The following is a 26,663-nucleotide window of genomic DNA, read 5'->3' on the forward strand; positions in this document are numbered from 1 at the left end:
TATATTAGTGATGGAGCATATGCCCTAGACTCACAAGCAGTTCTGCCTTTCGGGCACAAGTCCTTAGCCACCTGCTCTCCCACCCAACAATTACTGCCACCCTCCACTCCCAGTGGGGGCCTTAGCACAAGGTAAAGTGGGTCATGGTCATGGGGCAGGGCTAGAGACACCTGTGAGGGTCTGCATGTTCTCACAAATACTATGTAACAGAGAACCTAACATTAAATAGCAAGTAAAAATTACCTTCTTAGGTCAATCAAGACTATGAGGGGAAAAAAAGTTTTTTCCCTGATTTTAAACAAGGGTACTTGCATTTTCATTTTGCATCAAGCTCTATGATTATGTTGCCATCCCCAACTATGTATGTGGGTGACTGTGCATGTGTATCTGTTTGCTTTTGCATCTAAAAGAATAAAACAACTTTATATCTGAAAAGTTAATTTATCTATAATTTTATACTTTTTAGATTAAAATAAACTTATATGCAATTTTATTTGTATGTATAAATATGAGAATAATTTTAATGGTTTATAGATCATGGGAGAAGGAAATCCGATACAATACTATCTTTTGAGTTTCTTATAATTGTTAAATTCCCTTAAAAACTCTTTAACTAGGGATGCCTGAGTGACTCAGTCAGTTAACCATCTGACTTCAGCTCAGGTCATGATCTCGCTGTCCATGAGTTTGAGCCCTGCATCGGGCTCTGTACTGACAGCTCAGAGCCTGGAGCCGGCTTCAGATTCTATGTCTCCCTCTCTCTGTTCTTCCCCTGCTCACACTCTGTCTCTCTGTCTCTGTCTCTCTCTCTCTCTCTAAAAAGTAAACAAACATTAGAAAAAAATCTTTAATTAAAAATGTATTATATGCTTTCTGGGTTCATGCTTTTCTTATATAACTTTCTATTTCTTATGCTTTGTCGTAATGTTCCATAAATTTTTTTTAAAATACTAGAAATTTAAAAAAGAGTATATTATATGCCAAAATTGAAAACATTCTAGCTTCAGAAGCAGGACATGACATTACTAACATGTTCTTATTAACAAAGTCTGCTTTACAACTTTGATCTCTTGACAGGCAAGAGACTTTTGGTCAGGAGCCAAAGTTATCAAATATTAAGATATGAAGATACATCAAATGTGCAGAAGGAGCCTTAAAACTCATTAACTAATTTTAGCACACTTCAATTATTCACATAAATTACTTATACTGAACAATCTTAAATCTTCAACTTCATACCCCAAAGTCATATGATTTGTAACTAATAATTTTCAAAATGTACTCTCATAATTCTTGAACTATTCCATTTATAAAGAAGATGAACAAAATATTATATATATATTATATATATATTATAAATCCTTCATTTTATTTAGCTCTATTACTTAAGGGGGCTTCATGATCAATATATGGTTGACAATGTCTTCAATGCTTTCTTGTTCATTTTAAAAACAGCAATAATTTGAGTGTAAAAACTGGCATATGTACTCCATAGATGGACGTAGAAAAATACATATGAACTGAATATATCACATATGAATATATATGAAATGAAACCAAAAGGATCTTGAAACAAATACTTTTTCATTTGTCTAAATTTAGACAACATTTATAATATTCCTAAGAGGTAGGTCAAACTGCAAAAAATTATACAAGTATATCATTTGTGAAAAAGGTTAGGAGCCAAAGTGACAAACTACAGGCACTCTACACCTTCAAAACTAAACCCTGATTCCTGCAGCATTCACTTGATCTAATACTACCTAAATTCCAATTTTGTTATTCACCAATGTAATCCTGAACAACCTTCCCATTTTTTCATCTTCCTTTTATTGATGTGCAACTCCAGTTTCTTTTCTCTAATCCTGACTCTCTTCTTCAACTAATATTTAATACTTCCTCAAATAAAACAATTATATATTGTTGGATCTCATCCCTAGAAATTCCTATTTCAAAGCTGTACTCTGTGAGTAGAACCCATTCAGAAAGCCAAACCATGTAAAATCATGTACTCATTTGTAAATTATTACATTTGTACACAGAAAGAACCTCAGTACATACCCATTGTAAGGGGTTGGTGGAAAACCAGTTACTTACATTGTTCATGTACTCTGAAAGCAGGTCCTGGAGAGCCTGACGAATGGCATTGCATTCTGCGATAATCCGTTCCCGATGGAAATCTCTTGTGCAGGAAGAGTCAGCCAACAGTGCAGCCCCACTGATAATGGCTTCAAGACGTTTTTCTAGTGATGGTCTTATTTCTTCCTCAGTCACTGTGAGTGGATCCAAGATAATTAAATTCTAAAGGAAGAACACGTTTGGATGATTAGAACTCTATGGCATTCTGTTTTTAAGAAAAATAAATATTATTTCATTTTCTCATTTAGAATTCAGATGTGATAATAAAGAGAATTTTACTTCCATGCATAACTCTATGTAGCAATTATTATTCAAGTGAGTGACAAAAATTGTGCAATTATTAAAATCAAGTCTAGTGTCAGACAGACCAATATCCAAATCTTGCCTTTCCCACTGACCTATAGTGTGAACCCAATCATGTGTCCTTCACAATCCGAACCTCACCTTTCTGATCTGTAAAACTAGAATATTAATGTTGCCTGTCTCATAAAACTGTTGTAAAAATTATGACAAGACTTAATATAGTGCATGGCACATATTAACTATTATTTACAGTAGTCACCTTAATATTGAACTTCATTGTTTACACAATATTTTAACATATATCATCTCATCCTGACAACACTATAAAGAGTTGGGCAGTAAAGATACTGGTAACCACACACTTAAACTTGTGAGAAGTCAGGCTGAAGCCATCTTACTCAAGGTCATTAGGCAAATAAACAGTGAAGTTCAGATTAATATCTAAGTTGTATAATATTCAATATTCAATATTATTTTCATCATGCCTCACTGTAAATCATATACTCTAATTAGCCTCAACACTAACATATCAAAGAGAATTCTGAATTTAATTATTAATTTAAAAGTAAAACTCTGTCTTCCATTTGATCTATTAAAACTTCCAGCTATTTCCCACTACTGGAACCTGACATGGTATTTTTAATGTTTCCATTAGATATAAGTCTTCAGGCAATAGAAGCCAAGATAATCTACAGCCTATGAAGAAAAGATGGAGGGTATGTGGCTCTAAAGGTTCTTTTATTAAAATATATCAAGAGGGGAAGCCTTTCCAAGGTTTAAGCATAATGTGATAATTGGAGAAAGAATATCAAATAAAAGCTCTCTGAAGAACCCTTAACATAAAATGAAATCATACAATGATCTTCAAGATGTGCATGCACATGTGAGTATACATACACACATACACAAACACACCCAATGGTCAGAGGGTCTAATCTTACATTATGTAAACACACACACACACACACACACACACACACACACACACACACAGGTGTATGCATATTGTGTGTATGTAATCTTACATTGATCCTTGTCCTATATTACATTATGATGAATCATTGGGATATAATGTAGGATAAAATTTTTAAAACTACAAAGCTAGGGCCAAGCTAGGAAGAGAAAATTATAACAGAAAAGGAAACATTTCAAAACAATTAGAAAGAAAGAAAAATTAGTAGTCACCAGTGTTTGCACAGTATTGCTTTTCTTGATGATTCACATTTTGGATACCCCATGTATGCCCTTCATTTGTAACTGGAGATTGTGTCTGTCTCGTAGACTTGTTCCATATAATTCACTCTATAATGTTCACATATTTTATAATATAAAATACAACTAAAACATATCTTTTATAAAACTGGTTAAATGTCTTAAAATCATTCAGAAGAATTCTTCCTTTCATGATTCTATTCCATTCCTATTTTTCTATTGTGTTACTGAGTCTCTCCATTTTTCTCTTTCAGATGGACAAAAAACGAAAAAAAATTGAAAGGAAATTAATTTTACAAATACCAAGTTTAACATTTTCTTTATCCATGCATATAATTGAAATAACCTCACCATAGGCTTGGCCATATGTCAAGGATTCATTTACATCTAAATCTACCTCCTTATTTCATTTGCAAATTTTGCCATGTCTTTCTTTGGCTCACTATTATATTTTTTTTAATATGAAATTTATTGTCAAATTGGTTTCTGTACAACTCCCAGTGCTCATCCCAACAGGTGCCCTCCTCAATACCCATCACCCACCCTCCCCTCCCTCCCACCCTCCATCAACCCTCAGTTTGTTCTCAGTTATTAAGAGTCTCTTATGTTTTGGCTCCCTCCCTCTCTAACTTTTTTTTCCTTCCTCTCCCCTATGGCCTTCTGTTAAGTTTCTCAGGATCCACATAAGAGTGAAAACATATGGTATCTGTCTTTCTCTGTGTGACTTATGTCACTTAGCATAACACTCTCCAGTTCCATCCACATTGCTACAAAAGGCCATATTTCATTCTTTCTCACTGTCAAGTAGTATTCCATTGTGTATATAAACCACAATTTTTTTATCCATTCATCAGTTGGTGGACATTTAGGCTCTTTCCATAATTTGGCTATTGTTGAAAGTGCTGCTATAAATATTGGGGTACAAGTGCCCCTATGCATCAGCACTCCTGTATCCCTTGGGTAAATTCCTAGCAGTGCTATTACTGGGTCATAGGGTAGATCTATTTTTAATTTTTTGAGGAACCTCCACACTGTTTTCCAGAATGGCTACACCAGTTTGCATTCCCACCAACAGTGCCAAAGGGTTCCCGTTTCTCCACATCCTCTCCAGCATCTATAGTCTCTAAATTTGTTCATTTTAGCCACTCTGACTGGCATGAGGTGGAATCTGAGTGTGGTTTTGATTTGTATTTCCCTGATGAGGAGCGACATGGAGCATCTTTTCATGTGCCTGTTGGCCACCTGGATGTCTTCTTTAGAGAAGTGTCTATTCATGTTTCTGCCCATTTCTTCACTGGATTATTTGTTTTTCAGGTGTGGAGTTTGGTGAGCTCTTTATAGATTTTGGATACTATCTGGCTCACTATTTTAATACAAACATCCTATCCCAATGTTTCATAACAATTATTAAATCAATTAAAACCTTCTTGAAAATGTCCTTCCAGTGTGATATTGTCATTAAGAAAAGACACTGAGGACAACAGAATTGCTCTTTGCTTTATCAAATGCCATTAGAAGATGTGTTAGAAACAGTAAACATGTCTCTCCAGCTTATAATGATAGGTAAAATTGATTAAATTTCAAATGTGTTTACCCTGTAATTATTGCTAGAAGAAACACAAACTTAGATGGCTATGATTTCACGTCGGAAAACATCCCTTCTTACAGGATTAAGTTCACTCTAGTACTTCTCTACAAGACCATTCCTCAAACTATCCTACCTTTGGATTTTTACCTGCCTGATCTTTAAAGTCGGATTCTTTGATCTCATCCAAACTCAAACCATTGCTTGCTGTGCTATCTACTACCCACATGCAGGCCTCTTGATTCTGCTTAACTACTGTCCTCCTATTTACATCCCATAAAAATTTTCACTAAGCTTGTCATCAAATCAATAAAAAGATGAGTTTTTTTAATATAACTTGAATGTTCTACAAAGTAGAATGGGAGACCGACTGAAATAAAAAATCTCTCCTGAACATCAGTAAGATGATGAAATAGATTCTATATCTCACATCCCCATAGAAACTGATTTTAACAATGACCCATGAACTAGAATACATTTATCAAAGCCTCAGCATACAGCTGAGAGTTTCTAGCACCCCCATGGAGCAAAAACTCAAGCATTGAAGAGGATGAAAAAAAAAAAACAAAACACTTTCACTTTAACCATGTCAAGGTAGCACAGCTCAGGGCCAAGAGAGACTGCCTTCACCTGCGATTTCTCTCACTGGAAAAAGTGAGCCCTCAGCTTCCCCAAACTTGTGAAAAGGCTGTCCAAGAGACGCAAATTCATCTTTCCATATCAGAACATTGAAAGAATTGGGAAAGCTGAATAATCTAGGAATAGCTAAGAGCAGAGAAAAAAAAGGCACGAGCACAAAGCAACCAATACATGGATTTCAGCAAGCAGCAGATCCTACTAACTGGACTGGGACTCTAATAAGAACCTTTCCCACAAATCCAACAGGATCTCTACCTACAGATCCTATAACTAGCCAGAATTTACCACCAGCATTCCCTGCACCTCTTCCTGTCCTGTGGCCAACACTCCATGCTCCCCTGCAGACAATGCATGTAAGCTCCTACACACAGCACATAAATATCAGCATCCAGCTGGATCTGCTGGATTAGGAGAAGGTGTGTAACCTTGAAAACTTCAGGGAAATGCCCTAGGGGAGATAAATAGGAGGATCTCAGCACCCGGCCTGGCTTTGCGAAATCAAGATAAGGCACACAATCTAAGACTTCTCCCCAGGAGAATAAGGAGGAATAAAGCAAGTGCATACATAGAAAGAGTCTGGAGACCCCAGTATCTCTGGCCTGGATGACTGGTGAAGCTTTTTCTTTCCTGAAACCAGTAGTAAAGAAGTGACTCCTTCTTCAAATGTGAAGACAGAATGAAAGGTTTCAAGGAACATGAAAAATCAAGGAAATGTGATATCACCAAAGGAACAAAATAAAACTCCAGTAGTTGATCCCAAAGAAATGGAGATTTACTAATTGCCTAAAAAATAATTCAAAATAATCATCTTTAAAATCTCACCAAGATAAGAGAGAACACAAGTAGACAACTCAATGAAATCAGGAAAAAAATACGAACAAAATGGCAAGTTTGACCAAAAGACAGAAATCATAAAAAATAACCTAATAGAAACCCTGGATCTGAATACATGACTGAACTATAAATCCACAAAAAGGGTTACAGTCTGTAACCTGTTGTAGTCTGTAAGAGCAGACTACAGCATACAGAAGAAAGGATCAATGAATTCAAGGACAAATGATTTGAAATTACCTAGTCATAGGAACAAAAAGAAAAAAATATTTAAAAGAGTGAAGAAAGCTTATAAGTCTTATGGAATACCAACCAAAAAACAAAAATCAATATACACATTATGGGATTCCGAGAAGGAGCAGAGAAGAAAAAGTTTCAGAAATCTTATTTAAGGATATAATGACAAAAACTTTTCACAAATTGGGGAGGGAAATAAACATCCAGATCCATGAAGCACAAAGAACCCCAACCAAATTGATTAAGCATAAAGAGATCTTCAAAGAGACATATTACAATGAAATTGTCAAAAGTCAAAGACAAAAGAGAATTTTGAAAGCAGCAAGAGAAAAGTGACCTACCTAATGTAAAGGAGCCCCCCTAAAACTACCATAACATTTCTCAGCAGAAATCTTGCTGGCCAGGAGAAAATGAAATGACATATTTAAAGGGCTGACAGAAAAAGGTGGTGCCCACAAGAGATGTTAAAGAGAGTTCAAATTGAAACAAAGGATGCTAATTAGTGACATGAAAACATACAAAAGTATAAAACTCACTGATTAATATAAATATATAATTAAATCCAGAATACTCTAAAATTTTAATGATGGTGGATAAATCACTTATAACTCTAGTATAAGGGTTAAAAAACAAAAGTATTAATAACTACAGCTACAAAAATTTGCTAATGAACACACAACATAAAAGGATGTAATGTGTAACATGAATAACAAAAAAAATGTGAGGAAGAATGAAAGTATACAGTTTTTATAAGTAATCAAAGTTTTTGTCAGTTTAAAATAAACTGTTATTACTATAAAATGTGTTATGTAAGTCTCATGGTAACCATAAAAAATAATCCTGTAGTGGATACACAAAACATAAAGATACTACTACAAAAAACAAGCCACCAAATTACAAGAGAAGATGAGAAGGAAGACAGAAACAAAGGAACTGCAAAATAGAAAAAAAATAGGCAATACTAAGTCCTTTCCTAACAATAATTACTTTAATCTTAAGTGAATTAAAATCTATAATAAAAAGACAAATAGTGGCTAAATAGATATTAAATTAAAAAAACAACTAAATGCTGCATAAAAAACAACTATATGGGCATATATGCTTACATTAGCTTAGGTCACAGATAGGCTGAAAGTGAAATGTTGTAAAAGGATATGCCATGAAAATGATTATTTTAGTCTACTTCAGTGTATTCACTTTTTCAAATTTTCAAACGACCTTTTCTTTTTTCTCTTTCATTTCTTTTCTTTTTCTTGAATGCAGAAAGAGAAAACCTATATTTTTACTTTCAATTTTTATTAAAAATACTTTTATTTAATTTTTTTAATGTATTATTTGCTTTTATGTAACTTTTTTCAAATTCTACTTGAGTTCCATCATTTTATTCTAGTCTACTACAGTATATTCACTTTGTCAAATTTTCAAATGAACTTTTTTCCTTTTTTCTTTTTGTTTCTTTTTCTTGGATGCAAAAAAAGAAAAAATTCATTTTTATTTTTAATTTTGATTAAAATATTTTTTAATTTTTTTCTACTATATACTTTACTTTTGTGTAATTTTTTTCAAATTCTATTTTACTCCCATAATCTTATTTTAGTCTACTTCAGTGTACTCATTTTTTAGAATTCTCAAATGATTTCCTTTTCCCCCCCTTTTATTCTCTAATCTGTCAAACCACTTTCAACACCCAGACCAAAATACACCTAGGATCTAGCGCCATTTATTTGATTTGTGTGTGTATGTATTTCTAATTTTTTAATTTTAATATTTTTTAAATTTTAATATTTTTAAATTTTAATATATTTTTTAATTTTAATTTTTCTACCTCATTAATTCCATTTCTCTGTTCAAAATGACAAAACAAAGGAATTCACCCCAAAAGAAAGAGCACAAAGAAACAACAGCCAGGGATTTAACCAACACAGATACAAGCAAGATGTCTGAACCAGAATTTAGAATCACGATAATAAGAATACTAGCTGGAGTTGAAAATAGATTAGAATCCCTTTATGCAGAGATAAAAGAAGTAAAAGCTAGTCAGGATGAAATTAAAAATGCTCTGAGCTGCAATCACGGATGGATGCCGCGGTGGCAAGAATGGATGAGGCAGAACACAGAATCAGCAATACAGAGGACAAACTTATAGAGAATAATGAAGCACAAAAATAGAGGGAGACTAAGGCAAAAGAGCACGATTTAAGAATTAGAGAAATCAGTGACTCATTAAAAAGGAACATCAGAATCATAGGGGTCTCAGAAGAGGAAGAGACAGAAATAGGGGTAGAAGGGTTATGTGAGCAAATCATAGCTGAAAACTGTCCTAACCTGGGGAAAGATACAGACATCAAAGTCCAGGAAGCACAGAGGATCCCCAATAGATCCAACAAAAACAGACCATCAACAAGGCATATCATAGTCAAATTCACAACATACTCTGGCAAGGAGAGAATCATGAAAGCAGCAATGGAAAAAAAGTCCCTAACCTACAAGGGAAGACAGATCAGGTTTGCAGCAAACCTATCCACAGAAACTTGGCAGGCCAGAAAGGAGTGGCAGGATATATTCAGTGTGCTGAATCAGAAAAATATGCAGCCAAGAATTCTTTATCCAGCAAGGCTGTCATGCAAAATAGAAGGAGAGATAAAAAGTTTCCCAGACAAACAAAAATTAAAGGAGTTGATGACCACTAAACCAGCCTTGCAAGAAATTTTAAGGGGGACCTTCTGAGAGAGAAAAGATGAAAATATATACATATATATATCTCAAAAGCAACAAAGATTGGAAAGGACCAGAGAACACCACCAGAAACTCCAACTCTACAAGAAACATAATGGCAATAAATTCATATCTTTCAGTACTTACTCTAAATGTCAATGGACTCAATGCTCCAATCAAAAGACATAGGGTGACAGAATGGATAAGAAAACAAGATCCATCTATATGCTGTTTACAAGAGACCCACTTTAGACCTCAAGACACCTTCAGATTGAAATTAAGGGGATGGAGAACTATCTTTCATGCTAATGGTCAACAAAAGAAAGCCAAAGTAGCCATACTTATAGCAGACAATCTAGACTTTAAAACAAAGACTGTATCAAGAGATGCAGAAGGGCATTATATCATAACCAAGGGATCTATCCACCAAGAAGACCTAACAATTGTAAACATTTATGCACCAAATGTGAGAGCACCCAAAGATAAAATTAATCATAAACATAAAGAACAGTAATACCATACCATAATCGATACTAATACAATAATAGTAGGAGATAGTAATACCATAATAGTAGTAATAACATAATGGTAGGAGACTTCAACACCCCACTCACAGCAAGAGACAGAACATCTAATCAAAAACTCAACAAGGAAACAATGGCTTTGAATGACACACTGGACCAGATGGACTTAACAGATATAATCAGAACATTTCATCCTAAAGCAGCAGAATATACATTCTTCTCCAGTACACATGGAACGTTCTCCAGAACAGACCATATACTGGGACACAAACCAGCCCTAAGTAAGTACAAAAAGATCGAGAACATACCATGCATATTTTCAGACCACAATGCTATGAAACTCGAAATCAACCACAAGAAAAGATTTTGAAAGGTAAGAAATACTTGGAGACTGAAGAACATCCTACCAAAGAATGAATGGGCTAAAGAGGAAATTAAAAAGTATATGGAAGTCAATGGAAATGATAACACCACAACCTAAAAGCTCTGGGATGCAGCAAAGGCAGTCATAAGAGGAAAGTATATAGCAATCCAGGCCTTCCTAAAGAAGGAAGAAAGATCTCAGATACACAACCTAACCTTATGCCTTAAGGAGCTGGAAAAAGAACAAGTAAAACCCGAAACCAGCAGAAGACAGGAAATAATAAAGATTAGAGCAGAAAGTAATGCTATCAAAACCAAAAAAAAAAAAACAAAAACAAAAAAGAAGAAAAAAAAAAACAGATCAATGAAACCAGAAGCTGGTTCTTTGAAAGAATTAACAAAATTGATAAACCACTAGTCAGTTTGATCAAGAAGAAAAAGGAAAGGACCCAAATAAATAAAATCAAGAATGAAAGAGGAGAGATCACAACCAACACAGCAGAAATAAAAACAATAATAAGAGAATATTATGAGCAATTCTATGCCAATAAAATGGGCAATCTGGAAGAAATGGACAAATTCCTAGAAACATATACACTACCAAAACTGACACAGGAAGAAAAAAAAAATTTAGAAGACCCATAACCAGTAAAGAAATCAGATTGCTAACCAAAAATCTGCCAAAAACAAGAGCCCAGGGCCAGATAGCTTTCCAGAGAAATTCTACCAAACACTTAAGGAAGAGTTAATACCTATTCTCAAAAAACAGAAATGGAAGAAAAACTTCCAAACTCTTTCTATGAAGCCAGCATTACCTTGATTCCAAACTAGACAGAGACCCCACTAAAAAGAAGAACTATAGACCAATTTCCCTGATGAACATGGATGCAAAAATCCTCAACAACATATTAGCCAACTGGATCCAACAATACATTAAAAAAATATTCACCAGGACCAAGTGGGGTTTATACCTGGAATGAAGGCTGGTTCAATATCCGCAAAACAATTAACGTGATTTATCACATCAATAAAAGAAAGGACAAGAACCATATGATCCTCTCAATAGATGTAGAGAAAGCATTTGACAATATACTGCATCGTTTCTTGATAAAAAGCCTCAAGAAAGTAGGGATGGAAGCAGCATACATAGAGATAATTAAAGCCATATATGAACGACCCAATGTTAATATCATCCTCAATGGGGAAAAACTGAGAGCTTTCCCCCTAAGGTCAGGAACAAGACAGGGAGGTCCACTCTCACCACTGTTACTGAACATAGTACTCTATGATACTCTATATAAAAAAGCCAAAAGATTCCACCAAAATACTGCTAGAACAGATTCATGAGTTCAGCAAAGTGGCAGGATATAAAGTCAACACACAGAAATCGGTTGCATTCCTATACACCAACAATAAAGTGACAGAAAAAGAAATCAAGGAATCGATCCCATTTACAGTTGCACAAAAAACCATAAAATAGCTAGGAATAAATCTAACCAAAAGGTGAGAAATCTATACACTGAAAACTACAGAAAGCTTATGAAAGACATTGAAGAAGACACAACCACATGGGAAAAGATTCCATGCTCCTGGATAGGAAGAACAAATATTGTTAAAATGTCAATACTACCCAAAGCAATTGAATGCAATTCCTATCAAAATAATACCAGCATTCTTCACAGAGCTAGGACAAATAATCCTAAAATTTGTATGGAACCAGAAAAGACCCCAAGTAGCCAAAGCAATCTTGAAAAAGAAAACCAAAGCAGGAGGCATCACAATCCCAGACATCAACCTTTACTATAAGGCTGTAATCATCAAGACAGTATGGTACTGGCACAAGAATAGACATTCAGATCAATGGAACAGAATAGAGAACCCAGAAATGGACCCACAAACATATGGCCAACTAATCTTTGACAAAGCAGGGAAGAATATCCAATGGAATCAAGACAATCTCTTCAGCAAGTGGTGCTGGGAAAACCGGACAGCGACATGCAGAAGAATGAACCTGGACCACTTTCTTACACCATGCACAAAAATAAATTCAAAATGGATGAAAGACCCAAATGTAAGACAGGAAGCCATAAAAATCCTCAAGGAGAAAGCAAGCAAAAACCTATTTGATCTTGGCCACAGCAACTTCTTACGCAACATGTCTCTGGAGGGAAGGGAAACAAAAGCAAAAATGTACTATTGAGACCTCATCAAAATAAAAAGCTTCTGCACAGCGAAGGAAACAATCAACAAAACTAAAAGGCAACCGACAGAATGGGAGAAGATATTTGCAAACGATATATCAGATAAAGGGTTAATATCCAAACTCTATAAAGAACTTAGCAAACTCAACACCCAAAAAACAAATAATCCAGTGAAGAAATGGGCAAAAGACATGAATAGACACTTCTCCAAAGAAGACATCCAGATGGCCAATGACACATGAAAAAATGCTCCACATCACTCATCCTCAGGGAAATACAAATCAAAACCACAGTTAGATACCACTTCACACCTGTCAGAATGGCTAACGTTAAGAACTCAGGCAACAACAGATGTTAGTGAGGATGCAGAGAAAGAGGATCTCTTTTGCACTGTTGGTGGGAATGCAAGCTGGTGCAGACACTCTGGAAAACAGTATGGAGGTTCCTCAAAAAACTAAAAATAGAACTACCCTATGACCCAGCAATTGCACTACTAGGCATTTGTCCAAGGGATTCAGGTGTGCTGCTTTGAAGGAACACATGTACCCCAATGTTTATAGCAGCACTATCAACGATAGCCAAAGTATGGAAAGAGCCCAAATGTCCATCGATGGATGAATGGATAAAGATTCTGGTATATACATACAATGGAGTATTACTCGGCAATCAAAAAGAATGAAATCTTGCCATTTGCAACTACGTGGATGGAACTGGAAGGTATTATGCTAAGTGAAATTAGTCAGAGAAAGACAAAAATTATATGATTTAACTCATATGAGGACTTTAAGAGACAAAACAGGTGAACATAAGGGAAGGGAAACAAAAATAATATAAAAACAGGGAGGGAGACAAAACAGAAGAGACTCATACATATGGAAAATAAACTGAGGGTTACTGGAGGGGTTGTGGAAGGGGGGATGTGCTAAATGGGTAAGAGGCACTAAGGAATCTACTCCTGAAATCATTGTTGCACTATATCCTAACTTGGATATAAATTTTAAAAAATAAAAAATAAAATTAAAAATATAGAATGAAAGATCCAATGTAATTCAGAGGATTTTGGAATCTAAAATAGTTAAATATGAGACAGTGGGAAGAAAAAAAAAATGGTAGGGGACTTCAATATCCCACTTTAGTAATGGACAGATCAACCAGACAGAAAATCAGTATGAGAACATTGGACTTAAACTTCACATAAGGTCAGATAAACCAAAGAGACATATACAAAATCAAAACATACATTCTTTTCAAGTGCACATGGAACATTCTCCAGGACAGATCATATGTTTACCCATAAAACTAGTCTTAACAAATTTAAGACTTAAATCTAAATTTATCTTTTCGCCCCACATGATATTTGGTGTAAAACTAGAAATCAATAATAAGAGGAAATTTGAAAATTTGTGAATACATTTAAGTTAACACATCCCTTGTCCACTCTCACCACTGTTGTTTAACATAGTGCTGGAAGTTCTAGCATCAGCAATCAGACAACAAAAGGAAATCAAAGGCATCCAAATTGGCAAAGATGAAGTCAAGCTTTCACTTTTTGCAGATGACATGATATTATACATGGAAAATCCGATAGACTCCACCAAAAGTCTGCTAGAACTGATACATGAATTCAGCAAAGTTGCAGGAGACAAAATCAATGTACAGAAATCAGTTGCATTCTTATACACTAACAATGAAGCAACAGAAAGACAAATAAAGAAACTGATCCCATTCACAATTGCACCAAGAAGCATAAAATACCTAGGAATAAATCTAACCAAAGATGTAAAAGATCTGTATGCTGAAAACTATAGAAAGCTTATGAAGGAAATTGAAGAAGATATAAAGAAATGGAAAGACATTCCCTGCTCATGGATTGGAAGAATAAATATTGTCAAAATGTCAATACTACCCAAAGCTATCTACACATTCAATGCAATCCCAATCAAAATTGCACCAGCATTCTTCTCGAAACTAGAACAAGCAATCCTAAAATTCATATGGAACCACAAAAGGCCCCGAATAGCCAAAGTCATTTTGAAGAAGAAGACCAAAGCAGGAGGCATCACAATCCCAGACTTTAGCCTCTACTACAAAGCTGTCATCATCAAGACAGCATGGTATTGTCACAAAAACAGACACATAGACCAATGGAATAGAATAGAAACCCCAGAACTAGACCCACAAACGTATGGCCAACTAATCTTTGACAAAGCAGGAAAGAACATCCAATGGAAAAAAGACAGTCTCATTAAGAGATGGTGCTGGGAGAACTGGACAGCAACATGCAGAAGGTTGAAACTAGACCACTTTCTCACACCATTCACAAAAATAATCTCAAAATGGATAAAGGACCTGAATGTGAGACAGGAAACCATCAAAACCCTAGAGGAGAAAGCAGGAAAAGACCTCTCTGACCTCAGCCGTAGCAATCTCTTACTCGACACATCCCCAAAGGCAAGAGAATTAAAAGCAAAAGTGAATTACTGGGACCTTATGAAGATAAAAAGCTTCTGCACAGCAAAGGAAACAACCAACAAAACTAAAAGGCAACCAACGGAATGGGAAAAGATATTTGCAAATGACATATGGGACAAAGGGCTAGTATCCAAAATCTATAAAGAGCTCATCAAACTCCACACCCGAAAAACAAATAATCCAGTGAAGAAATGGTCAGAAAACATGAATAGACACTTCTCTAAAGAAGACATCCGGATGGCCAACAGGCACATGAAAAGATGTTCAATGTCGCTCCTTATCAGGGAAATACAAATCAAAACCACACTCAGATACCACCTCACGCCAGTCAGAGTGACCAAAATAAAGAAATCAGGAGACTATAGATGCTGGAGAGGATGTGGAGAAACGGGAACCCTCTTGCACTGTTGGTGGGAATGCAAATTGGTGCAGCCACTCTGGAAAGCAGTGTGGAGGTTCCTCAGAAAATTAAAAATAGACCTACCCTATGACCCAGCAATAACACTGCTAGGAATTTATCCAAGGGATACAGGAGTACTGATGCATAGGGGCACTTGTACCCCAATGTTTATAGCAGCACTCTCAACAACAGCTAAATTATGGAAAGAGCCTAAATGTCCATCAACTGATGAATGGATAAAGAAATTGTGGTCTATATACACAATGGAATACTACGTGGCAATGAGAAAGAATGAAATATGGCCTTTTGTAGCAACGTGGATGGAACTGGAGAGTGTGATGCTAAGTGAAATAAGCCATACAGAGAAAGACAGATACCATATGGTTTCACTCTTATGTGGATCCTGAGAAACTTAACAGAAACCCATGGCGGAGGGGAAGAAAAAAAAAAAAAAAAAGAGGTTAGAGTGGGAGAGAACCAAAGCATAAGAGACTCTTAAAAACTGAGAACAAACTGAGGGTTGATGGGGGGTGGGAGGGAGGGGAGGGTGGGTGATGGGTATTGAGGAGGGCACCTTTTGGGATGAGCACTGGGTGTTGTATGGAAACCAATTTGACAATAAAATTCATATATTAAAATAAAAAAATAAAATAAAATAAAATAAAATAAAATTAATTAATTAATTAATTAACACATACCTGAGCAACCAATGGGTCAAAGAAGAAATCAATCAATCAATAAATCATGAAACAAATGAAAATGGAAAGATAACATACCAAAACTTATGAGATGCAGCAAAAGCAGTTTTAAGAGGAAAATTAATAGTGATAAATGCATATGTTAATTAAAAGAAAAAAGATCTCAAAGAACCTAACTTTATATCTCAAGGAACTAGAAGAAGAATAAACTAAGTCCAAAGTTATCACAGGGAAGAGAATAACAAGAAAGATGAGACCTGAAATAAATGAAACAGAGACAAGAAAAAAAGAGAAAGAAAGAAAGAAAGAAAGAAAGAAAGAAAGAAAGAAAGAAAGAACGAAAGAAAGAAAAGAAAGAATCAACAAAACAAAGAGTTGGTTTCATAAAAAGGTAAATGAAATTGACAAAATTTTAGCTGGATTGACTTTTTAAATGTCCCAAATAATTATTTTAAAAATTGGAGACATTACAAGTGATACCACAGAAATACAAAGGATTATAAGAGACTATTATAAATAATTATACAACAGTAAATTGGATAACCTATAAAAATGAGTAAATCACTAAAAGCATACAGGCTACCAAGACTAAACCATGAAGAAATAGAAAATTTGAACAGATCCAGACTAATTAGTAATTAAAAATCATCCAACCAAGAAAAGCACAAAACCAGATGATTTTTCTAGTGAATTCTACCAAACATTTAAAGAAAACAAAATAACACCAATCCTGCTCAAACTCCTCCAAAAATTTTAAGAGGAGAAAACACTTCCCAATTCATCTCCAAGACTGCACTACTCTGATATTAAAGCCAGACAAGGATACTACAAGAAAAGTAGAGGACAATATCCCTAATGAATAGAAATGCAAAATCCTCAAGAAGATCCTATCAAAGTAAATGAAGAGCATATTTAAAAGAACATACACCATGCCCAAGTGGGATTTATTCCTAGGACGCAAGGATGGTACAACATATGCAAATCATTAAGTGTGATATATACCACATTATCAAAAGGAAGATGATCATATGATCAAGTCATATGATCATCTAAGTAGATCATCTAAATAGATGCAGAAAAAGCATTTGACACAATTCAACAACCTTTATAATAAAAACTATCCACAAATAAGGTATAGAAGGATTGTACACCATCACAATAAAGAACATATGACAAGCCCACCATTACCAGAATAAACAATGAAAAGTTGAAAACCTTTCCTCTAAAATAGGAAACAAGACAAACATTCCCACTCTTTCTACTTTTATTCAGCATAGTACTGGAAGTCCTAGCTGGAGTATTCGGACAAGAAAAAAAAAGGCATCCAAATTGGAAGGAAGAAGTAAAATTGTTTCTGTTGGCAGATGACATGACTCTATATATAAAAAAGTCTAAATACAACCAAAAAACTGTTAAAACTAAAAAATTCATTAAAGTTATAGGATAAAAACCAACATACAGAAATCTGTTGCATTTATATACACTAAAAATGAACTGTTAGAAATTTTATGAAAATAATCTCATTTGAAAAAGCATCAAAAAGAATAAAATACTTAGAAGTAATTTAACAAAGGAAATGATAATTCTATATACTGATAATTATAAAGAATCAATTAAAGAAACTGAGGGGCACCTGGCTGGCTCAGTCAGAAGAGCATGTGACCCAATCTTGGGCTCATGAGTTCGAACCCCATGTTGGTTGTAGAGACTACTTAAATAAAGATTTTTAAAAATTAAAAAAAAGAAATTTAATAATAAAATAATAAACAAATAAATAAGTGTAAGGATATCTTCTGTTTACAGACTGAAGATTAATATTGTTAAATGTCCACATACAACCTGTATGATCCATCAAGTCAATGAAATCCCTCTCAAAATTCCAATGGCACTTTTCACAGACAGAAAAAACAATTCCACAATTCATACTCAACCACAAAAGACCCCTCATAGTCAAAATAGTCTTGAACAAGAAGGACAAAGCTGGAAGCATCACAATTGCCACTTTCAAACTGTAGTACAAAGCTTTAGTAATCAAAACAGTATGGTACTGGCCATATAAAAGTATGGCTATAAAAGTAGCCATATAGAACAGAAATAGACAGCCTGGAAATAAACCCATTCATATACAGTCAACTAATGTTCAAGAAGGTTGCCAAGAACACATAATGGGGAAAATATAGTCTCTTCAAGAAATGGTGCTGGGACAACTGGATAAGTGCATATAAGAGGATGAAACTGGACCCTCATATTACACCGTAAATAAAATTAACCTAAGATGAATCAATGACTTAAATGTAAAACTTGAAAGTATATAACTCCTAGAAGCAAATATAGGGTAAAGTCCCTTGATGTTGGTCTTGGTAATGCTTCTTTGGATATGAGAGGCAATGAAAAGAAAAACAGACAGGTGGGATTACATCAAACTAAAAAGTTTCTGCACAGAAAAAGAAACAATCAACAAAATGAAAAGGCAACCTATAGAATGGGAGAAAATATTTGCAAATTATGTACATGTGATAATGGGTTGATATCCAAAGTATACAAAAAACCCATGCAACTCAGTAGAAAAAAAAAACCCTCAATTAAAAAATGGTCAAAGGACTGAATAGATATTTCTCAAAAGACATACAAATGGCCATTAGGTATATGTAAAAGTGCTCAACATCATTAATCATTTGGGAAATACAAATCAAAACTACAATGAGATATCACTTCACACCTTTTAGAATGAAAATTATTAAAATATAAATACATAAAATTATACATATATGGCAAGTGTTGGTGAGGATATGGAGAAAAGGGAATCCTTGTGTGTGGGATTCCTTTACATTCCTTGGTAGGAATGTAAATTGTTACAGTCATTATGAAACACAATATGGAATTCCCTCAGAATTAAAAATATAACTACCATCTGATCTAGCAACGCCACTCTGTGTATTTATCCACAGGAATTGAAATCAGAACCTCAGATACCTACACTCTTATGTTCATTGCAGCATTATGCACAATAACCAAGATATGGAAACAACCTAAATGTCCTAGATGATTGATAAAGAAAATGTGGAATATACATACAATAAAGTATTATTCAGCCTTAAAAACAGAAAAAATCCTAGGGTGCCTGGGTGGCTTGGTCAGTTAAGCATCCAATGTCGGCTCAGGCTATGATCTCATGGTTTGTGAGTTTGAGCCCTGCATCGGGCTCTGTGCTGACAGCTCAGAGCCAAAGACTACTTCCAATTTTGTGTCTCCCTTTCTCTCTGCCCCTCCCCAACTACACTCTGTCTATCTCTGTCTCAAAAATAAATAAACATTAAAAATATATATATTTAAAAAAAATAAAAAGAAAAAATCCTGCCACTTGTAATAGCATGGACCTGAAGGACAATATGCTAAATGAAATGAGCCAGACACAGAAAAAAAAATATTGTATTATCTCACTTATATGTGGAATCTAAAATAGTCAAATTCATAAAAGCAAAGAGTAAAATAGGGTTTTCAGAGACTGGTGGGAGGGGAAAATGGGGTGGTGATGGTCAAAAGGTACAAATTTTCAGTTATGCATGATAAATAAATACTGAAGATCTACTACAATACTATATTGTATACTTAAGATTTGCTAAGAGGGTAGATCTTATGTTAAGTGTTCTCAGCACAAAATAATAATAAGGATGGTGATGATGAAGATGAGGAGGAAGATGATGAAGAAGATGAAGAAGAAGAAAAAAAGAAGAAGGAAGAGGAGAAGAGGAGGAGAAGAGGGAGAGGCTGGAGAAGAAGGAGGAGAAGAAGAAGGTAGAGGCAACTGGGTAGTGATGAATATGTTTCTATCCTTGATAGTAGTAATTGTTTCCTAAGTGTGTACTTACACCAAAATCATCTAGTTGTATACATGAACTATGTTACATTTTTTATATGTCAATTACTCAGTAAAGTCATCTATTAAAAAAGCCAATTAAAAAAAGAATTATTGGGGCTCCTGGGTGACTCAGTTGAGCATCCAACTCTTGATTTCAGCTCAGGTCATGTCAAGTCCTGTGTCAGGCTCTGCGCTGAGCATGGAGTCTGCTTAAGATTCTCTCTCTCTCTCTCTCTCTCTCTCTCTCTCTCTCTCTCTCTCTCTCCCTCTTCCCCTCCCCACCTTGTGTGTTCTCTCTCTCTCTCTCAAAAAGAAAAAAATAATTATCTGTCCTGAACCAGTATCAAGTATAGCAATGTGTTGAAACATTCTTTCAGTGTGCTTTTGTGGCATTAACTTCATGAAAGACAAACAACATGATGTTATATTTTCAGGACTGCACTCCACTGAACATAGAAAATAAAATTTTTCCTTTCTTCTAGGCTCTGCTCAATATATACTTACCTCCCTCACACTCTGCTATCAGGAAAATGTTTCTTCAAAAAAGAGTCCTAACCTCATTGTCTTCTAGTAGATTGCTTCTGTTTAGGAGGTGGTATAGCTTGGAGATTAAGAGATCAGGTATAACTCAGGAGAGCAGTTACCCCGGTTTTGAATGCTGGCTCATTAGCTAAATTTGTCCATGTTATTATCATCCTTCATATTCTCATCTCTTTCAGCATATTTTGGAAGTTCTTTGGTTAGGGAATTTGATTCCTCATTTTTCTTCATACTACTCAGACTTCATACTACTCAGAACTTACAAATATTAACTAAATGATTACTAAATAATTACGTAAATAACTACAATGTGGATGTGGGGTATAAATAAAAAGAACTGAAAGTTAAGTATAGGTTGACCAGATGTAACTCTGGGTGCAGATCAAGGTAACTAAAGGCAATGCAGTCAAGTAAGCTCCAGGGAATTCACAGGATTCTCAGGGAGAGCTTGGATTTCCACAGAACATGAAATTGAAAATCTGGAGGTATTGATATCCAGACCTTATCTTAGCAGGCCTTAACTAGGCATCAGGGTTATAATTATGTAGAACTTACAGCCAAAGGCAGAAAACTGTGAAACCTGAAAACAAGCCAAGAAATGGACTTTAACCCTAAAATAATAAGTTAAAGCACCCAATATGAACCTGAAATATAGGAAACAGAAAACTGCCCAAAAGGCAGAGAAGAGGTCCATGCAGTCAGAAAGAGAATATATATTGTGAATAGGAGAAGAGGAAAATTAGAACCTGCAAAAGAATTATTAAAATTAAACTGTAGGAGCACCTGGGTGGCTCAGTCAGTTGGGCGTCCAGCTCTTGGTATCAGCTCAGGTTGGGATGTGGAATGGAGCCCTGTATCGGACTCTGCACTGACAGCATGGAGTTTGCTTGGGATTCTCTCTCTCTCTCTCTCTCTCTCTCTCTCTCTCTCAATAAGTAAATAAACATTTAAAAACCTGTAAAATCTTTGGCACACTCATATGCATTTTAAAATATAAAAGAGGTATATGACCCATGGACTGAGAGTGTTATAACGAGCCCAAATAATGATACAGGGAATGACTTGAAATGCATAAATCATTCAATGGAGTAGCTGTAGTTTGAATCATTGCTGATCATTTTTCTTTTTTGTTGCAGCCTAAAGCCTATCTTTGAGGAAAGAACATATAACATTATGGTTATTTTAATCAATGTGAGTTATGGTGAAAGAAAATGCTATGGCCTTGAGAAATAGAAATAAATGCTAACTTTTGAGAAGATTTAGATCATGGCTCTAGATGTATCTGGAAGTGAACAATGTGAGGTGAATCCACATAAAATAAGTTGGAAAGATTGCTAGAATACATTATAGAATGAAAAACAAAAGTTGAAACATGATATGTACAGTGATACCATATATATTTAAAAAACAAGCACACAACAATAGTTTAGATTTCCCCTGAGTACACATAAATATATTAGAGCCTAGGAAAAGGCCTAAAGGAAACATACCAATGCCACAGAAATTGCTATCTCTGAAAGGAATCCAGGTTGTGGTGGTGGTTAATATTTTAATTTTTTGATAATAGTTTAATTGTGTATTACTTATAAACTACATGCTACTTAAAAATTAAAATTCTTGGGGCACCCAGGTGGCTCAGTTGGTTGAGCATTTGACTCTTGATTTTGTCTCAGATCATGATCTCATGGTTTTGGGATCAAGCCCCATTAAGTTTTCATATAAACTAGTTTGAAGGATTTCAACTAAATCTGTGGTGGGTTTCATAAAACAAATATGTTTGGCTAATATATATGTCTTTTCAAAAATAAAGACATATGACCTTAAAGTACCAGAACTCTTTTTTTAAATTTTTCCCTTATTTTTAAATTTTTATTTAAATTCCAGTAGTTAATATACAGTATATTAGTTTCAGATTAACAAATTTAGAAATTCATCACTCACATGAAACACCCAGTACCCAACACATGTGCATTCCTTAATCCCCATCACCTATTTATCCACCTCCCACACATCTAATCTCTGGTAACCATCAGTTTTTTTCTCTATGGGGCTCTCTTTTTTAGTAGAGCTTTGGAGACAAAAAAACCTAAGTGTGAATCTTGGCCCTCCCCTCATACTAAGAAAGTGGTTTAAACTATCTAAGACTTTATTTTATTACTTTTAGAGTGGTGGAAATAAAACCTACACCTGTCATACAGGAATTGATTTGGTGTAGCTTTATAACATATTTTAATAACTGGTGGGGTAGGTCCCACATCATAGTTTCCTTGCTAATTCTACTTTTAATTTCATGTGTACTACAATTTACTCCTGATGAATAGAGCCATAGAGTACTATTAAGGAAGCTATACTTCCTAAAACAGAATACTCTATATACTACACAGATATGTATGAGATAGCTATTCTTTTCCATGGGTATTTATTAATCATCCAACATACTTCAGATTCTGAACTAGACTTTGGCCATGGCTTACCAGGAATAGTATACCAGGAAGTTATAAAAAAAAAAAATATGAAGCAAGCTAAAGCATAAAATCAATAAGGTTGGAAAAGTTTTCTGTATTTTAATAAACATGATGTAATAAATCCTATTCATCATTCACACACTCTATATTCTATGATGAGATTGATCCAATTTACATTCAAAACACAAAAAAATCTTACACCTATTCTCCAAAGTGAAATTGCCTATCAAAAGAGATGTAGCTATGATTATAATCAAGTACCAACATTCTTCACAAAAACACATGCAAGTGTTTCAAGGTGGGAGCAGCAGAAATAATAACTGCATAGCAGAAAATAATGTTCCTCACGCAACTACCTTATCAGTCTTCAGAGTGAGTGATAAAAATGGAACAAAATTTCTCCTTATGACTACGAACAGAAAATGCTATTGAGAGAACTCACAGGCTCTCCTTTGTCTAAAATATCCCTTATATGAATGCATTTCCATTTAAATAATCTAAAAAATGGAAGCTTTAGATATAAAAATTGTTTTAAAAAAGGCATATTGTGAGGAATAAACTATAAATTAGCAAAATTATCAACAAATATTATTTATACTACTTCAGTAAATTAGTGTAATTTACACACAGTTAACTACATATTCAGCTATAGTAAATAAAAATGTACATAATGAACATGCTGTTGTATATTAATATTACAGAAAAACAGAAAATATTTCAGAAAGACACTAAATATGCTTATAAATTAAATTAAATATACACAGACACCCTTAAAAAATTTCCTCTAAATGATGAGTGTACATCATTTAAATAGCCCAATGAATACTGTGACTGTGGTTTTATCAGAACACCAATAAAAATTTCAGTCATCTAATTCATTTCACCTGAGGTAGTAACTTCTTCTTCTAGACATATTTATGTCAGAGTTTAGCAATTCAGTCTATGCACAGCACCAAATCATGAATTGTTTGCTTCAGTTTTTATCTGGTTATATTGAAAATAAAATAAACCTTCAAGGATTCTTCTATTTACAAATCCTTTTTTTAAAAGAATTATAAAATTCTAAAAAGATGTTGATTTTGTTGTAATATTGAATATAATACTGCATGAATCTTAGTGTATATTCTTATCAGAATATTGCTGACTGAGGCAATATATATTAAAGAAGGAGCAAGTTAAGTCTTTGTTATTGATTATCTACTTGGAAATACGTATTTATGTGTTTGTCATCTCTACTTATGGTGTGACGTATAAAAAAATGTGTAAAAAAATCCTACAAATACATCAGCAATGATGATTCATTTATTTTGTTCACAGTGAACTTAGAGAAAATACAGATAGTTTTTATAAGCAATAATACTGTCATTAAAATACACCATATCTACCGATATTTTTAAGTAACAGTAATTCTCAATTTTGTCAGCAGTGTCATGCATGTCCTACCTTCTATGTCCATGTGTTTTACTGATTGTAACCTAACTGAATACATATCTGCAAAATTCAAAGAAACATTTGAATAGTTCCTGCCATTTCCAAGGTTTATGCCAGTTGTTATGCTTGTGCAGTTCTCCCGGAAAGAAATGCATTGACAAAGGAGAGAAAAGGTACCCAGGGGGTAACTGGAAAAAAATAAGTAATCCCATTTGTGCTCTATTTATATTTGATTATACCTTCTATTTCTGTCTATAATTATGTCCTTTGGGAAAAATAGCATGTTAAGCATAAGCCCTGGATTCATGGGTAGATTCTGTATAGAACATAGAAAAAAGAGTAGCCAATGTAGCACAGGCATGCCTAATAACTGTAAAACTCTCAAAGTCATGTCTGCCCTAGAAACCCTTAAAAAATTATGAGCAGGAACATGACTGTTAGGTGATGATGCTCTTAATAAGAGCATCCTTTAGACACTCTTAATGTTGTCCCTCCTCATGTTCTCTACAACACAGCTATTTAGAGATTTTGGAGGTGGTATTCTGAATATTATTACAAACAACTAAAGATGCTTCTGGCATGAAAAGAGTTAGGAATCTCCTTTTTTTTTCTGGAGTTAAATATATAGTTAAATATAAATTAACTCAAACACTTCTAAGTTCTACTTAACTGGGAAACAACAAAAAAAGAAAAAGAAAAAAAAAACAGGAAAAAAATTGCTCAAGTCATTGGGTTTGATAATCTGTATTTAGAATGTATTAACCTACAAGTGCCTCAAAAGTATCTTTCTGGATCTCCATAAAGACTATAGTCTTGATTAGAATTTGGAATGAAACTGTATTGACTGCAAAGTATACTCTAGAGTGGTATCCAAAAAAACTTTCTGTGATGATGAAAATTTCCTCTATCTACAATGGCCAATACAGTAGTCACTACTGTATTGTACACTACTGTATGTAGCTATTAAACACTTGGAATGTGGCTAATGCAACTGAGGAACTAAATATTAAATTTTATTTAATTGACGTTGATTTAATTGCAAACTCAAATAACTACATTTAACAAGTGGCTACTACATTGGACAGCACAGCTCTAGAAACTGGTTTTCATTTTACTTTCTACATAAGATTCTTCTTTTTTACAATATCCTCTTGGCTGGGTTTCACTAGATAAAAGATAATGATGCAGGTAGAAAAGTTCAGTACCTCTGTACTGCCATTTGTTGCTTAGAAAAACTCCCCTACAACAAAGAATCACCATTGGTGCCTATATCTATACCAAAAGCAACTGGCTGATTGTGACTAAAGGTACTATTTCCCTCAACTGACATATATCTTTAGAGAAAGCACTGGTGGGGACAGGATTTTAACCTACTGTCATTCATTAAGGCCTTATTTTATCATATCCTTTTTCCTTAAGACTAATTGGGAATAAGTTACTTAAAGTAAGAGAAAGAGATAGTTCCAGAAAACATAAATCACAGTGTGGGAGAGCAGGAAGCATGTCTTGGGTGATACTGGGTATCAATGGGAAAAGAGAGAACAGATACCCTGAGAAAAAATAATTCTGAAAGGAAAGATGGAGAGGACCACCAAAGATAACATTCACCTAGTCCACAGTGTAATCCATGTTGTTCCATTTTATATCCTTCTCTTTTTTTTTTTATTCAAAAAGAATAGTGTCACTGCTGTTCATAACAAGGTGCAGAGAAAGGTCAGTCTCTGACTTAATGTCTTTTCCAAATTATGTAAAAAAAATCAACTGATTATGTACTTACTGCTATTTAGATCTTTTTGCTTTACAGTTGTATAATAACATACTCAAAAGTTGGTCAGAAAAATGTTAAACCAGGATCATTAATTCTGCTGTTCTTTGATCTTTTGGAGATTTTACCAGAAGGCTTTACTTTTTCTCTTGGTGATTAATCAATCTAATTTAGATATTTAATTCTATTAAAGCAAAAAACTATGTGAAATACAAGGAGGAGGAAAGGAGAAAGGAAGGAAAGGGAGAGGCAAAGGGAGAGAATGAGGGAAAAGGATGGGAGGG

The 26,663-nt window shown here is 34.4% G+C and overlaps 1 protein-coding gene across 5 annotated transcripts in view; it reads right to left on the reverse strand.

Moving 5' to 3' along the window:
* The window catches only part of CTNNA3 (catenin alpha 3), a 1,692,711-nt gene that overhangs the window by 1,242,030 nt on the left and 424,018 nt on the right, over nucleotides 1-26,663 (reverse strand). For 4 of the 5 annotated variants that reach the window (XR_006209119.1, XR_006209117.1, XR_006209118.1 and 1 more), the window contains exon 1: nucleotides 2,098-2,133. Coding sequence is in view for 1 of the 5 variants with exons in the window: in XM_042960559.1 (XP_042816493.1) it covers nucleotides 2,098-2,301 (204 nt within the window). In the remaining 4 variants the exon portion in view is untranslated. Of the gene's footprint in view, nucleotides 1-2,097; nucleotides 2,302-26,663 lie in introns of those variants that run through there. The other variant, XM_042960559.1, reaches the window with a different exon arrangement.

Source organism: Panthera tigris, chromosome D2, assembly GCF_018350195.1.
Source record: "Panthera tigris isolate Pti1 chromosome D2, P.tigris_Pti1_mat1.1, whole genome shotgun sequence".
In the NCBI taxonomy this organism is placed as follows: domain Eukaryota; kingdom Metazoa; phylum Chordata; class Mammalia; order Carnivora; family Felidae; genus Panthera; species Panthera tigris.